Below are 17,941 nucleotides of genomic sequence, written 5' to 3'. Positions count from 1 at the left end.
GACACTCCTATATTTATTTTTTATAATATTCCTTTTATTTTGTTAGTTTATTCAAATGTGGTCGGAAGTTGTGGTTACAAGCAATATTTAAAGAAAATGGTTGATAACACTTACTACACTTTTAGCTGTCTGACCAGGTCACCATTAAGGGTTAACTTTTAGTTTTTGGTTATCTTTGATGGGTTTACAAGTGAGCCAGTACTCCAATACATGATGCTTAGCACACCACACACACAATGGACTTACTTTAGAACTGTTTGAAGACAACCCTGTCTTCGTATTCTTAGAGGTTTCCACATATTCCACTGGTGCAACAGTAGTGGCAGAGGTTTCCTTGAATTCTTCCTTCTGGACATAGCCTTGGTCTATTTACAGGTCTTGGTACAGTAGGCAAATCCCTAATATCCCCAAACAAGGGGTCCAATAGGATGCCAAATTGTCTTTCAATGAAGTTCACAAGATCTTTGAACAAAGCTCTACTTTGAGTAGTTTCCAGAATGTTATGGGCAACAGTTCTCCACCGCTCTCTGAGCTTGAAAGGCAATTTACACATAATAGCTCTCATATTGCTGGGCATATCTAACTCCTGAAGGTATTGCAATTCCTCTGTGACGTTGCAGCAACCACGCAGAAAAAGAGCATACGATTGCAAAGCATTGACATTCTCTCCTTTTATTGAGGGCCAAGACAATGCTTTTTCCAGATAAGCAGTGGCAACCCTGTACTTACTGCCAAAATGTTCTTTTAATAGCTGTTTTGCTTTAGCATAGCCAAGGTCAGGGGTCATGTGTAGGCAACTACGCACTAACTCTTTTGGTTGCCCCCTAGTGAACTGTTCCAAGTAATATAAACAGTCACTACAGCTTGTCTTCTCCTCCACTCCCTTTTCAAATGCTCTGATAAAGGAAACATACTGAAGAGGGTCTCCATCAAATAATGGTATATCTCTAGCTGGTAAAGATGAACAACGTTGTTGTTGGACAAGAGCTGATGTGATTTCATTTTGCTTTTGCATTATGGTGCCAATGTCACTATACTGAATCTCCTTTTGTGGCCGAAGAATCATTGCAGATGCTTGTTGTCCATGTTGAACTGATGCAGGTTGAAAAGCTATTTCAGATGCACGTTGGTAATTCTGCCTTTCTGAGTCCATATCATGCCAAGGCTGTTGATGAATTTCCTGATATGGCACAGATGAGGTTAAAGAGGGATCCGTTGCTGTTACTTTATTTGCAGTTTTGCTACGGCCAACAAGTTTGAACTCCTCTGCCATCGGATTTAATACGGTTGCAGATGCTCTACTGCTTTTTCCACTTGAGACTTTGAAACTGGAGAAGCATTAGAGACACTGCGACTTTCAGAGGCCTTTAGAACAGCAAGCTTCGCATTGGATTCCAATAGCCTTACTTTCAGTTCCAGTTGCTCCTTTTTCCTCTTAATCATTTGCTCTTGCTCCTCCAAGTCCTGTCTTTCCTTTAAGGCCTCCATACGAGCAAGCAGTGCAGCCTTATTTGCCTCAGCTATAATTCTAGCAGAAGAAACACTACTGCATGTACTTGTTTTACTTGGATGTCTACTACCAACATTTGAAATACTATCATTTGGATTGACCCCATCAACTTTGTCACTCATGACCTCGTTTGTAGTAATTTCATCATTTTCATTAAATGGTACCCAGGCTTTAACTTCAGAAATAAAATCATTATTTACAATAATTTTTGCCTTAAACCATTTGTCATGTTTTTCCTTCTCAGTTTCAGGTAACATACCCATCAAAGAACCATGAATACTTTTTACTTCATCACACAAATCCAAAAAGTCAACAAAAACAGTTTGCACCTCTTTTACATTTCTTTGTTGAATCAGACCTTGAATCTTTTTCTTTAAATTTGTAGCTTTAGTTAATACAGATTTTTCAACCTTTTCTGCAAATGCTTTAGGTGTTAATTTCACAACACGTTTTTGTTTGTCCATTTGAACATCAACATTAGTAACAACACCATTGTTCAACTGAAGCGCTTCACTAGACCTATGATCTGCTTCAGCCGTATTCATAATCCAAAATGTTGAGAGCACGATCGAACCAACAATAAATCTAGTTCGTAAAGTTATTCTTTGACAACCAATGCATTGGAATTATGTCCCATGTTGTGTGCACACAAAGTTAAATGGCCAATCAACAAGTAGCACTACTTAACATACCTCTTCACGTTGGGCGCCATTTGAACAAAAACTCCTCTGCTTGACGTTTGTAGAGCAGAACCAGTGTTTTTCCTTGCACTGGTAGACGGTTTCTGACCCAAGAGCAAAGACGTGCACATATAATCCACAGATATGCGATGTCCTTTTGACTGCAGCTGCTCTCAGATGCAGATGAAATCGATGCAACGTTCCTCCGATGATCCACTCAATCTCATTCAACAGATGCGTGAAACTCCAATGAAAACACAAGTAAACTCTGGTCCTTTTGAGAAAACAGTTTTTTGACTAAATTGTAAGCAGCCAAGTCTAATACTTCAATCAATCAATCAATCAAAATTTATTTATAAAGCGCTTTTTACAACAGCAGTTGTCACAAAGTGCTTTACAGAGACACCCGGCCTTAAACCCCAAGGAGCAAACAACAGTAGTGTTGAATTTCAGTGGCTAGGAAAAACTCCCTAAGAAGGTCGAATTTTAGGAAGAAACCTAGAGAGGACCCAGGCTCAGAGGAGTGACCAGTCCTCTTCTGGCTGTGCCGGGTGAGATATTAAGAGTCCAATTGGAATAATAAATACATTTCTCTTGGCTAAATCCAGAGTATATTTGATTTTAGACTAGGTCAGAAGTATGACCAGGTGGACAAGGACAGGAACAGCAACGGTCCCCCCAAACCAGGTAATCCGCAGGTGTGGACCAGGACCTCATCTCCTTCTAAAATTTAAAATTGGAGGAAACTGAGAAAAGTTAGTAGTACATCCCTCATGTCCCCCAGCACAATAATATAGCAGCGTAACACCTTGGAAACTGAGACGGGGGGGTCCGGTGACACTGTGGCCCTACCCGGGGGAGGCCCCGGACAGGGCCCAACAGGCAGGAAATCAATCCAACCACAATGCCAGGCATCAACCAAAGGGACACCCACCAACCGCAACCCCCCTGAATGAGGGCCGAGTATTGCTAGCAGCGTACAGCCCAACTGCACATGTGCGCAATAGAGAGTCAACAACAAGCCAGTGACTCTTCCCCCGAAGGGCATTGGAGGGAGGGCATCCCAGTGGCGACGAGAGCCCACCTGGCAAGACAGCAAGGGTGGACAGTATCAAGCCTACTGGTCACCTTCACGCCCCCGGGCCAGGCTACACCTAATTATAAACCATGCTGTAGAGATGAGTTTTTAGTAGACACTTGAAAGTTTGCACTGAGTTTGCATTTCTAACCTTAATTGGCAGATCATTCCACAGGAGTGGAGCTCTATGAGAAAAGGCCCTGCCGCCAATTGTTTGTTTAGAAATTCTAGGTACAATTAAAAGGCCTGCGTCTTGCGATCTAAGGTTACGTGTAGGTATATATGGCTGGATAATTTCAGCAAGGTAAGTAGGAGCAAGTCCATGTATTGATTTATAGGTTAAGAGTAAAACCTTAAAATCAGCCCTAACCCTAACAGGCAGCCAATGTAAGGATGCCAGGACAGGAGTAATGTGTTCACATTTTTTTGTTCTAGTTAGGATTCTAGCAGCTGTGTGCAGCACTAATTGAAGTTTATTTATTAATTTGTCTGGATAACCAGAGATAAGAGCATTGCAGTAATCTAATCTAGAAGTAACGAAAGCATGGATTAATTTTTCTGCATCAGTTTTTGATAGGAAGTTTCTAATTTTTGCGATGTTTCGAAGATGAAAATAAGCAACTCTTGAGACATATTTTATATGTTCTTCAAAGGAGAGGTCAGGATCAAGGGTAACGCCAAGGTTTTTTACAGTTTTTTGGGATACGACCATGCAGCCGTCGAGGTTCACAGTGAGATCTGCTAACAACGCTATTTGTTTTTTGGGTCCTAAAAGGAGCATTTCTGTTTTATTTGAGTTTAAGAGCAAGAAATTCTCTGTCATCCACTACTTTAGGCAGCTGAGGGCTGCTTGACGGTGCTTGTTAATGGACGCGCAGACTTGAGTTGTTACTTAGTTCATTGTCCACACATAAGTTAGTATGCTTGGATTGTAGTTTATTTTACCGTGACTGGTCTTCATTTCCCATTATGCAAGAGTCCATCAACAGTCAATAAATCCATAGTTCACCAATACATTTTTTCTTCCTGCACAGCATGGCATGACATAACTTAGCGTAGCATAGTGTAGCGGTCAAAAAACTGTGTGCACCTTCCCTCAAGCAACACCTATCGTCTGAAGGAAGGTTCCTACCTAAATTCAATTACCAAATACCCAAAAAGAGCCCCCGAGTGGACACACTTGATAAGAGTTTAGGCAAAGACAAAAAATGGCTCTTACAACGTCATTTAGCGACTACTAGCAACTTTTAGGACAGCCAATAGATACTTTCCTTTCTGAGAATTTGGCAACATTGCTCACGTTCTTTTGGCGCCCGCACCAGAGCGTAAGAGGAGAAACGATATTTAATGAATTAAATTAATTCCAATATCAGTATTGGTCACCAAGATGGCGCCATTTGAGGATGGCTGCTGTTTTTTGTGCTCCCAACCAACTTTACAGATTTGTTTTATTGTTGTTACTATTGTTGTGTAGATTTGTTGCATTTGCAACCACGTTATTAACCTATGACAGACAATCACTACTGGACATCAGAACTGCACTGGAATCATCTTTTTCATACAGAACATCAAGTTCAACGAACAACCCAGGATATCCTTTGTTGTGCTTACCTGAGCAAGCACCTGGAAAACGACGCCGACCGAGAAAGCAGTGTTTCCTCACCACAGACTAGGATGTTCAGAGAGGCGTCTGGAGGCAATATCAATTAATACACAGAGTCAGTGACCAGTTTTATTAGCAAATGTATTAAAGACATTGTACCACGTACAACTACAAGATCGTTTCCTAATCAAAAACCGTGGTTCAACAGTGGTATCCGTGCCATGCTCAAGGCACAGACTGCAGCATTCAACTCCGGCAGCATGGACAATTATAAGAAAACCCAGTATGATCTCAGGAAGGCAATAAAAACTGCAAACAGTCAATAAACAGTCAAAGAAGAATCTCTCTACCAGGGCTCCAATACCATCAACATGTGGAGTGGTCTGAGAATCATCACTGACTATAAAGGCTATTCAGGTAGAGTTCCCCCAGAGGAACGGAACTCTTTCTATGCTCGCTTTGAGAACATCATCCCTGGCATGGATACTGAAATAGAACAGCACGGCTGCCCTTTCCAAATGACCAGGGCAGACGTCTGTAAAGCCCTATAAAGGATTAGCACCCGAAAGGCTCCTGGACCAGATAACATCTCAGGCCGTGTTCTCAAGGTCTGTGCAGACCAACTGGCTGATGTCTTTACTGATATCTTCAACCTATCGCTACGTCAGTCAGTGGTCCCCACCTGCTTTAAAAAGTCCATCATTGTTCCTGTGCCAAAAAAGCTAAATGTCCTCTGCATGAATGACTCCTGCCCTGTAGCACTCACACCAATCATCATGAAGTGCTTTGAGCGGCTAGTTAAAACACACATCTCAGACTCCATGCCTGTAACAATTGACCCGCTACAGTTTGCCTACAGACAATCGTTAAGTTTGCTAACGACACCAACATCATAGGCATGATCTTTGACAAAGACAAGTCAGCCTATAGAGACGAAGTAAGGTCACTGACTTCATGGTGTCAGGATAACAACCTCCAGCTCAATATCAGCAAAACGAAGATGATTGTTGATCACAGGAAGCAGTGGTGGGGAGACCACGCCCCCATACACATCAATGGGTCTGCAGTAGAGAGAGTTCACAACATCAGGTTCCTCGGAGTCAACATCAGTGATGACATGACCTGGTCTCATCAATCTAACGTCGTTGTGAAGGAGGCCAGGAAACAGGTTTTCTACCTACGCCGATTAAGGAGATTTGGCATGGATTCCAGGATACTCACCAACTTCTACAGATGCAATATCGAGAGTATCTTGACCGGCTGTGTCACCGCCTGGTATGGCAGCTGCACCGCCCTCAAACACAAAGCACTTCAGAGGGTGATTAAAACAGCAGAGAGCATCACAAGGTCTGACCTGACATCCCTGCAAGATCTGTACACAGATAGGTGTAGGAGGAGGAGCAAACGGATCATTACAGATCCCAGCCACCCATGCCATGGACTGTTTACCAAGCTGCCATCAGGCAGAAGGTACAGGAGTATTCAGTCCAAAACAAACAGGCTACGGGACAGCTTCTTTCCACAGGCTGTAAGGCTGCTCAACTCGGGAACCCCTCTTCCCTTCCATCCATAGTCCATGCACACCTGTTACTTTATATCATTCACACCTGTCACTTTTACATTGCACTACGGTTGTATAGTTTTATAATTATTATTATTAATTGCATTCTCTTGTTTTTTCTTATTATAATTTATTTGCTATAATTACTGTTACTTTTTAACTACACTGCCGGGAGTAGGAAAACCAAGCATTTAATTGCCGTAACTTGTTATTGCAAATGACAAATAGACCTTTTTGAAATTTTGAACTTTGGTCACAATGACTATCCATTGTTGTAACATAGTGCAAGAGTGCTGTGCCCAAATCCACTGGCATCACGAGGTTAAAGGCAGTGAATTCCGCTAAATGATAATCTACGGTATAATTATAATTTCCACTAAATGCCTCCCCTCTGGTAGGCGTTTCAGAGCACAGTACGCCAAAATGAACAGACACAGGAACATTTTCTACCCACAGGCCATCACTCTGATGAACAGTCAACTTCAAACACTTGCCAGGCACAATCACTGTATAACAACCCAGTAACTCTGACCCTAACATCCACTTGTCCACTACTTATTTTTTTGTCATCCTGTAATTCTGTGCTGTTCGTACTGTATATACAATGGGGAGAACAAGTATTTGATACACTGCCTATTTTGCAGGTTTTCCTACTTACAAAGCATGTAGAAATCTAAAACAAAAATCTAGAAAATGTATAATTTTCAATAATTATTTTGCATTTTATTGCATGACATAAGTATTTGATCACCTACCAGCCAGTAAGAATTCTGGCTCTCACAGACCTGTCAGTTTTTCTTTAAGAAGCCCTCCTGTTCTCCACTCATTGCCTGTATAAACTGCACCTGTTTGAACTCGTTACCTGTATAAAAGACACCTGTCCTCACACACATTCAGACTCCAACCTCTCCACAATGGCCAAGACCAGAGAGATGTGTAAGGACATCAGGGATAAAATTGTAGACCTGCAAAGGCTGGGATGGGCTACTGGACAATAGGCAAGCAGCTTGGTGAGAAGGCAACAACTGCTGGCGCAGTTATTAGAAAATGGAAGAAGTTCAAGATGACGGTCAATCTCCCATGCAAGTTCTCACCTCGTGGGGCATCAATGATCATGAGGAAGGTGAGGGATCAGCCCAGAACTACACGGCAGGACCTGGTCAATGACCTGAAGAGAGCTGGGACCACAGCCTCAAAGAAAACCATTAGTAACACACTACGCTTTCATGGATTAAAATCCTGTAGCGCACGCAGGGCCCCCTGCTTAAGCCAGCACATGTCCAGGCCCGTCTGAAGTTTGTGGTCTGATGAGACAAAAATAGAGCTTTTTGGTCTAAACTCCACTCGCCGTGTTTGGAGGAAGAAGAAGGATGAGTACAACCCCAAGAACACCATCCCAGCCGTGAAGCATGGAGGTGGAAACATCATTCTTTGGGGATGCTCTTCTGCAAAGGGGTCAGGACGACTGCAGCGTATTGAGGGGAGGATGGATGGGGCCATGTATCGCGAGATCTTGGCCAACAACCTCCTTCCCTCAGCAAGAGCATTGAAGATGGGTCGTGGCTGGGTCTTCCAGCAGGACAACGACCCGAAACACACAGCCAGGGCAACTAAGGAGTGGCTCCGTAAGAAGCATCTCAAGGTCCTGGAGTGGCCTAGCCAGTCTCCAGACCTGAACCCAATAGAAAATCTTTGGAGGGAGCTGGAAGTCCGTATTGCCCAGCGACAGCCCCGAAACCTAAAGGATCTGGGTAAGGTCTGTATGAAGGAGTCATCCCTGCTGCAGTGTGTGCAAACCTGGTCAAAAACTACAGGAAACGTATGGTCTCTGTAATTGCAAACAAAGGTTTCTGTACCAAATATTAAGTTCTGCTTTTCTGATGTATCAAATACTTATGTCATGCAATAAAATGCTAATTAATTACTTAAAAATCATTCTGGATTTTTATTTAGTTTCCGTCACTCACAGTTGAAGAGTACCTGTGATAAAAATGACAAACTTCTACATACCACTACATACTGTAAGTGGCAAAATCGGCAGTGTATCAAATACTTGTTCTCCCCACTGTATACTGTATATATCATATCCACCTACCTCATGTACATTACACCTGCACAAAAATTACTTATTTATTCATTCCAGCATCGTTTGCACTCTGCTACATTACACTATACAGTGAATTGATCAGTCTATAATTGTTATGGTAGGTTTATTTGAACAATTTGATACAATTTAACGTAGCTATTACGGCGACTAACTCCTCTGCAAGTGTATAGTCAGCATCCACAAAAATGGCACCAGCGTCACTAGTTTGGTGTCTGATGGTAAATTGTGTACTTACAAAGAGCCGTCTTCTTCTGATTTCTTAACTTGATGGCCCCAGATATATTGCCAAGCATCGTTTTGTTTGATAAAATCTGTTTTTATAATCAGACGATTTATGTTCTCCATAGCGTTGTACAACAGAATCCAACTCTGAGCAAAACTATTCATGATATTCAAACCGTATTAGATTTTAACACAGCAATAATTGGTATTCCTGAAAAGAAGAGTCTCTAGCATTTAACCAGAAATAGTTTATCCTTCTGCGTTGCCTATATGCTTCGCACCACGTAAGCAAAGACATGCAGTCTGGCACCGGTTACGCGCGAGCACATGTCTTCGGTAGCATGTATCTTCCTCATATGACGACCAATGGATTTGAAACTCACTAGGTTGAGAGCACACGAGCCACACTTTACGGCAATTTTTGAACAATCACCGTCAGACACACACACAGGATACACCAACATTGCGCACCACCCCCCACAAATCTTCAACCAAACTTGACTATTGCGCAAGACGCATAGCTGTCGCTGCTCACGAAAATATACTCAGCATTTAAAGTTTAAAAGGCTACTCATAAGTGGAAAAGCAACATAGGAGACCAATTTGGACAAGATATTTGGAAGAAATCATGGACTTTGAGTCAAGCAACTTGGTGAGTACAATAAGATAGATTACCCAAGACATACAATGTATTACCATTAGCATATTAGGCTATGTTAGGCTGTTATACTATGTTATGTTTTAATTTTTTTAATTTACTGCCAATTGGGTCACGTCATTATAGTAGAGTTCAGTTCATAATGTCCTTATATGTAACCAATTGTCTGACATTTGGCTATGGTATTTTGTGGCTGTTTCTTATGGCCTATTCATCCCCATATTTCTCCCTGAATAACCAACAGTGATTCAGGAGGTCCCTCTGGCTCTTGACCCCCACTGTGACGCCATCATCTGGCTGGCCATTTCAGAAATTTCCCAGAAGTCAGTAAGTCTCCCCCTTCTTTCTCCTATTCCCTTCCACTCTTTTCCTTTCTACTCCTGCCAACTGTTTGCTTACTATCTATGTGTGTAAGGAGGCATGGATACCACATGATCTAACATCATATGTGGTGACCTAACATATGATGAAAACAACACATATGATGTTAGATCACCACATATGATGCAAACACCACACATAATTGGATCATTGGATCCGCCTCCTGTTAGTACCTTTATGAAGGGAAGCACATTTTCCATCATGTATAACATTCCTGGGAGCGTGTAACCCTTATATTAATCACTTTTGCCCTGTTGTTTGTTCTGTGTATGTATGAACATGGAAACTCCTAATGTGTCCAATGTGTCCAATTTGGCACAAAATGGCCAATCTAGAAAGGACACTTTGGCATTGCTTTACAAATGAGTAAGTAGATCACTGAATTTCTCATCAAATGGCCATGAAACTTTACCCAGATCCTGCTGACATCTAGAGGATCAAGTGGAAAGTTCCTCCAGGTTCATAATCCATGTTTGGCCTTCCCCACTGCAACTCAAACATGATGAGGAATTTTGTTTTTTAATCTTCTGCCAAATCTATTGTGTTAATTAATTTATAATTCCTACAAACTACAGAGTGTCTCCTTTCAAATGGACCTAAACATATGTTTCTACTATATTCAGGTCATGAGCTACAAGCATTTACATTTGGGTACATCATTTTAGGCGGAAATTGACTTTTTTGCCCATTCCATAACAGGATAAGGAGCACACTTTTAAAGGGAGTGCTCCTAATCTCAGCTTGTTACCTGTATAAAAGACACATGTCCACAGAAGCAATCAATCAGATTCCAAACTCTCCACCATGGTCAAGACCAAAGAGCTTTCCAAGGATGTCAGGTACAAGATTGTAGACCTACACAAGGCTGGATTGGGCTACAAGACCATCGCCAAGCAGCTTGGTGAGAAGATGACAACAGTTGGTGCGATTATTGACAAATGGAAGAAACACAAAAGAACTGTCAATCTCCCTTGGTCTGGGGCTCCATGCAAAATCTCACCTCGTGGAGTTGCAATGATCATGAGAATGGTGAGGAATCAGCCCAGAACTACAGGGGTGGATCTTGTCAATGATCTCCAGGCAGCTGGGACCATAGTCACCAAGAAAACAATTGATAACACACCATGCCGTGAAGGACTGAAATCCTGCAGCGCCCTCAAGGTCCCCCTGCTGAAGAAAGCACATGTACAGGCCCGTTTGAAGTTTGCCAATGAACATCTGAATGATTCAGAGGAGAACTGGATGAAAGTCTTGTGGTCAGATGAGACCAAAATCTAGCTTTTTGGCATCAACTCAATTTGCCGTGTTTGGAGGAGGAGGAATGCTGCCTATGATCAAAACAAATTCAATGCATCAAAAGTATGATGGATGGGGCCATGTACCATCAAATCTTGTGTGAGAACCTCCTTCCCTCAGCCAGGGCAATAAAAATGGGTCGCGGATGGGTATTCCAGCATGACAATGACACAAAATACATGGCCAAGGAGTGGCTCAAGAAGAAGCACATTAAGGTCCTGGAGTGGCCTAGGCCTCGAAACCTTAATGACCTGGACAACATCTGCAAAGAGGAGTGGGACAAACCTGGTGGCCAACTACAAGAAGCATCTGACCTCTGTTAATTCCAACAAGGGTTTTGCCACCAAGTACTAAGTAATGTTTTGCAGAGGGGTCTAATACTTGTTTCACTAAATGCAAATCAATTTATAAAATTTTTGACATGTGTTTTTCTGGATTTTTTGGTTGTTATTCTGTCTCTCACTGTTCAAATAAATGTACCATTAAAATTATAGACTGATCATTTCTTTGTCAGTGGGCAAATGTACAGGGGATCAAATACATTTTTCCATCACTGTATATATATATATATAGATCACATCAACCTTCATTATGTAAATAATAATACATGTACAAAAATATTTATTTCCAGCACCCTTCATACCCTGCTCATTGCACTATTGTCTCATCAGTCTTACTATGTCATCAGTCTTACTAATGTATATTGCAGTCGGTGACTCTTGTTGAGTGTCCTTTGTTTAAGTTTATGAGTAAGCACATCATGAGCCTGTAAAATCCAGAGTCAAATTCCTCGTATGTGTACACATACCTGGCGAATAAAGATTATGATGATGAGTTATTTACCTGGCGTTAGGCCTGTGAAGTTTGCTAGCATTCACGCTAATTGGCACTAATGGGTAAGGCCATAGACTGTAAAAATAAAATGGACAACGCCCTTTCGCTCTTTTCCATTGGTGAAAACGGAAGCCACCAGTGTCCCGATACGGCGCTGACATCTTGGACTTGCGTCTGCGCAGATAGAAATCTTGGGACCAGTTCTGCTCAGTAGTTATGTGCAGTAGCGAGCAGGAAGTAAAGCCGTAAAATCAACGGCCCCACCCCTGTGCCCCGCCCTCACTCTCCCTCGCAGAATGCGCATACCGTAATCAATCGCAAGTCCAAGTACAGTACAACCTTTGCTTATTAAACCTAGACGATATGTTATAGCCTAACTTACATCATGTTTAACCTTAATTTAGAATAGGCCTAATACAAAAATAATTGGTAACTTCTAGCTAATGATCACCTGCTAGCTATTAACATGGCTATTAACGAGGCTTGTTGTCTTTTTGCTAACGTTAGCTAGCCCATTACATTTATTTACTAATTAAATAGCCTATAAATTTAACTTACCGAAAAAAATTCAAAGATCGATTGGAAATGCCAGATCGGTTAGCACAATGTACTGCAGAACAACCCATTATGTCCGTGAGAAATTATATCAATTATAGAAATTTAGAGATTAAATGTAAAGCTCCAATCTCCTCAGTCCTCCGAAGATCGCGAAAAAAGCCTGATCGCGCTTCAGTGGCTCCTTCAGTGTCAATAACAGCTGTGAATGACGACGTCACACCACCGTTTTTAGAGCATTAAATAACTAGCTAAAAACCAACTTATTTTAAAAACAAACTCTTCAGTTTACATTAGCGTGATACAAACTACAGTAAATGACAGAAACCAGCTTTGGAAAAAATATATTTGAAGGGTAATTTCATTGTTTAGTTGGTCTTGCGTCCCATTGAATAACATGGGGAGGGCGGGGTTTATGACCTATACTGGGACCACTCACCAGGAGGCAATCGAGACGTTTTGGCTTCACTTTTCAGGGCTTGTGCGTATTAGCATATGAACACAGCAATGTCACATTAGCTTTGCACAATTAGCACTTACCCAAAGCTAATGTGACATTGCTGTGTTCATATGCTAATATGGTAATTGGGCACAAAAGGCTAGTGGAATACTGTTTATTGCCTGTGGAAAAAACAACTAAGGATTTTGTCTGTTAGTTACGAAAAGAAATGTTACCTTTCCATACTGTGACAAACTATGTGTATTCTGTTAAATGAATGATAGTACAAACTGTGAATTTAATTGTGTTTTTACTGGAGTTATGGCGAAGTAATGAGGCTGTATTTTAGTGCATTCTTTCCACTGTTACTGTGCAGGGAGGGATACATCAGCAAGCAAATCTTAATGCAGGCATCTAATTTACAATACTGTAGCTGAGGTTGTTGGGAAATAATACAGTTTGATGAATGTTTACATGCAATTAATGACATTTTTGTTATGACAGTGCTAATGTTACAAAGGTTCCATATAACTTGAATTAGAAATGTATTTTTTATAAAGGTTGTCTATTGATGTAAATGTACTTTTGATACCTGAGTGAAGATGTTTAAGACCTGCTGTAAAACTAAATAGAGATTTTGATATTTCATTATGGGTTTAATGAAATATTACCTAATTTTATTCTCATAGAAGCCTGTAGCAATTTATTTGATTACTAAATGGCAATTGAGAGAAATTATCTGGCCTTATTTATAGGTCAGGTTTTGCTAAAGGGTTGGAGCATCGCCCAGCCGAGGTCCATTCCACGGAGGAATACGGGTCTTCATATTCCAGACACCATCAGATCCCAGAGATTCCTAGCAGATTCCCAGCACCCGCATACTATCATGGATGCTGGCTTTTGAACTGTGCGCTGATATAAAGCCAGATGGATCCTCTCCTCTTTTTTCCGGAGGACGCGGTGTCCATTATTGCCAAATATTTTCTAATTTTGAATCGTTGATACATGGTGTCTTTTCATGGTAGAGTTTTAACTTGCATTTTTGGATGGTGTGATAAACTGTGTTCACAGTCAATAGTTTTCAGAAGTGTTCCAGAGTCCATGCAGTGATTTCCACAACACAATCGTGAATTGTGTCTGTTTTAATGCAGTACTGCCTGAAGGCCCAAAGATCACAGCCATCCAATATTATTTTTAGGGCGTGTCCCTTGCATACAGAGATTTCTCCATATTCTCTTAATCTTTTAACTTTTTCACGCGTGAATTTCAAATATTCCTTAACGACCCCAGCGTGATTTTTTTTGCGCGTGAGAGTTCCAGCATTTAAACAGTCACCTTGCTAGGTAAGGAACACTACATACATTGCATTGCAAGCATTTTCTCGTTGACTCAAATTCAAAGAGCTGCAAAAGCTGGTTGATGTGGAACTGTAGCTAGCAAGCAAACGTCAGCTAACCGCTAGCAAACGTCAGCTAACAGCTAGCAAACGTCAGCTAACAGCTAGCTAACAAAGCATGACCTGTAATTTAGTGGAGTGAAAATGAATAAACTATATAAAAAGCATAGCGGCGCCCACAACGGGTAACGTAACTTCTGGACGGTTTTTACAATGGTTTTGATCGGTTGTCAGCTCTTACAAGAAATGTTAAAATGCTTTATAGTAGTTGCTAATATCATTCGTTTTTGTGTATTAGTGTTGGCTGTCTGTTGGTACGTAAGTAATACTTCTTGTCCCGATTTGAATGCTTCCTACCTGGTTAATATCCCCTAAACCCCTAAACTCTTAGCAATTTTACATTGAAAAATGTTATTCTTAAATTGTGTTATTTCTTAATTTGCCTGTGCCGTCTTTCAAAGTGTGGTGAACCCCTCCCCATCCTCACTTCTGACAGATCCATCCTCTCTGGAATGATTTTTAATAGCCAATCCTGTTACTGACCCATTGCCAATTGACCAATGTATTTGTGTGATATTACACCAGGTTTTCTTTTTAATATCATTACACAGCGTTTCCAGTCTTCTGTTGCCTCTGTCCCAACTTTTTTGAAACATGTTGATGGCATCAAATTCAAAGTGGGCATATATTTTTCAAGAAACAATAAAATGTCTCAGTTTCAACATCTGATAAAAAAAATTGCACAGATATGAGCTTTTCTGTGCTGATGAAAGTGTGCATATGAATGTAAACAATATTATTTTGCTATTTGGAATCTCATTCATATGATCTTGGTGATTTGTCTTGTCTCATTACTAAAGTGACCTCTGAGAGAGTGGTGTGTCATCATTACATAGGTCTCACATGTTGCTATGGCAATTCAGATACTCTGATTGTATTAAATAAAAGAGTGGTTGAGAGGTGTCATACCCAGGTATGATCTGGTCTGGAGGAAGTAGTCTGTGCTAGCCTTCACTACAGAGGCCATAGGAAATATAACGATGCACATTACCACCTTCAATCTTTTTTGAGATGCTGTTTTGAAAATTCATCAACCATGAAAGGAAAACTACTTTACAAAGGCTTTGGACAGAAATATCTTTGATTTGATTCACCATCAAACTCACTGAGTTTCATATTTTTTAGGTTCCTACCTACTGAGGACAGATACATTTTTAATCCATAATACAACATGTACATCATAATGTGATTATGTGGATAATCATCCTAACTGCATTTTACTGTATTGTATATAGGTGGATCCTGAAGCAGGATGGATTTGGATTTTCCTGCTATGAATATCATGTTGAACATCTGAATACCAACAAGACCTTTTTAACAAAATGACCTTTCTTGGCATACAGTGCTATCAATTAATTTTTAAATACCAACTACACAAGGGTAATCTCAGGTCCTGTCAACACTAGCCTTTTTTTCTGCTGTTTTTTCTGCTGTTAATGACAACCCTGTTCAACTCCACTCAGGAGATAGTGTTTGTGCTGCATGGACTGAACGTAACACAGACAAACAGATACATCTACTTTGTATTTATTTTGATCCTCTACCTTTTTACAATGTTTATTAATCTAACATTGATCTTTTCTATTGGTTTGGAGAAAATGTTTCATGACCCAATGTATTTATTCCTCTGTAATCTCTGTGTTAATGGTATCATTGGTTCTTCATCTTTCTACCCAAAGATGCTTTATGACATTTCATTTGACTCTCATGTGATAACCTACATTGGGTGCTTGACCCAGATATTTTTCATCTCCTTCTATGTTTATTGTGAAAGCACAAACTTAACAATGATGGCTTATGACAGGTATGTTGCCATCTGTAAGCCACTCCACTACCATTCAATTATGACTGTTAAGAAAGTGTGGACACTGCTTCTTTTAACATGGCTTTTCACATGTCTGGAATGTTGTATCGGAATATTGGTAACAATTAGGTTACCCCTCTGTAGTGTTGACATCGATAAACTCTACTGCGCAAACTGGGCAGTGGTGAAACTCTCATGCAATGAAACCACTTTGATCAACATCTACAGCTATATTTTCACATTTTTCCATATTTGTCAGGTGATACTTATCCTGATTTCCTATGTGAAAATCATCAAAGTAGCTTTACGTTCCCAGGCGGTTATGAGGAAGTTCATGCAGACCTGCCTGCCTCATCTGATCACCCTGATAAATTTTGTCATATCGCTTCTCTTTGATGTGATGTACTCTCGCTATGGCAGCAACACCAGTCTGTTGGCCCTGAGGAATTTAATGTCTGTGGAGTTTTTAGTTGTTCCTCCTCTGTTAAACCCTATCATATATGGGATGAACCTCAGTCAGATTCGGAATAGAGTTAGACAGATGTTCAACAGTAAAGTTGTTGCCCTAAGATAAATTAATTGTGGTTTCGCCATTGTGTGTATGAACCAGAATTGTGGTTTTGGAACTACAAAATTAAGTATGTATCCAGGGAGCTTAAAACACATCAGTAACGGCCGGTCATGTTAGTACAAGTAATGTTACCCAAAATGACATCAGAATTGGTCATGATCTGAATTGTCATACTGGTTATCAACACGTTTCCCAATTAGTGGCTTACATATTCATATTAAATTCATATGATAATAAAAATGAACATTTGAAAAATAAACATAGTGTTATATAGGGGAGGACAAAATAACAGTAACATCTAACAATATATTACCATCAGTGATCTGATTAGGAGTAGGGACATCTATTGCCTTCCGAAAATCTCAAATTCTGTCTTGAAAGGCTTTTGTAGAAGTACTGAACAGCATATAGTGAGAAAAGGTGAGATATAGTGAGATATTGCAGCAAATTTCAAGAGGAAAAGCCTCAAGGTCTTTGAGGGATGAAGCACTCTGTGCTCATGAATTTCTCTCAAAGACTAAATGATGTTCAGATCTGGGAGGCAATGGGATTTACTGTCATCCTGGTCTTCATAAAACCAACTGTTTTAAAACCAACTCTTTTTGGGGGTAATATCATCTTGGATTATTGGAACAGTGTTTTCACCACAGGGTGCAACCGATCCTGTAAAATGGCCTTTAATTCTTTGGCCGTTATACAACCATGGAGAGCAATCATCAGACTCAATAATTCGCACAACATGGCTGCCTAGAATATTAATGGATCCACCACCTGTTTTACAGCTGCCAGCAGACATGTTTGGCGTTCAGCTTTGTAAAGCTTACAACATATGTTTTTTGTTGAGACTGGGTTAAAGCTGCTGATTAAATTCTGTGGTAATATCTGAGGCTGTAGTTTTGGGGCATTGAGCAACGAATATACATGTCAGTCAACTTCACCTTGCGATCATTGTTCCTCTTTGTGTATGTAATGTGTCTATGTTTGGCATATGCTGTCATGATTTGACGCTCTTCCCCTTGAGAATTTGAAAATTCACTTAATCCGGAGTTGTTCAATGTGGCAGATAGTGTGGTCCAAAAGGGTTACTTCACAAGAATGTTTTAACATACTATGAATAATCAGTGTCTCTATCTCTAAACTGCTGCTAAATTTCTTTCTCACACACACACACACACACACACACACA

The 17,941-nt window shown here is 40.5% G+C and overlaps 1 protein-coding gene across 1 annotated transcript; it reads left to right on the top strand.

The window, feature by feature from the left end:
• Positions 1 to 15,933: 15,933 nt before the first annotated feature.
• On the top strand, positions 15,934 to 16,758 carry LOC105008333 (olfactory receptor 4S1-like). Its single transcript, XM_010867615.4, has one exon. The coding sequence runs from the start codon at positions 15,934 to 15,936 to the stop codon at positions 16,756 to 16,758; it is 825 nt and encodes a 274-aa protein (XP_010865917.4).
• The last annotated feature ends 1,183 nt before the right edge of the window (positions 16,759 to 17,941 follow it).

This window comes from Esox lucius, chromosome 7 (genome assembly GCF_011004845.1).
Source record: "Esox lucius isolate fEsoLuc1 chromosome 7, fEsoLuc1.pri, whole genome shotgun sequence".
Classification (NCBI taxonomy): Eukaryota; Metazoa; Chordata; class Actinopteri; order Esociformes; family Esocidae; genus Esox; species Esox lucius.
Note: the sequence above shows the minus strand (reverse complement) of the source record. Positions and strands in the feature narration are given on the sequence as shown.

What these genes read in the sequence shown, in the direction of transcription:
- LOC105008333 (XM_010867615.4), top strand. Translation starts at nt 15,934, where the DNA reads ATGTTTATTAATCTAACATTGATCTTTTCTATTGGTTTGGAGAAAATG.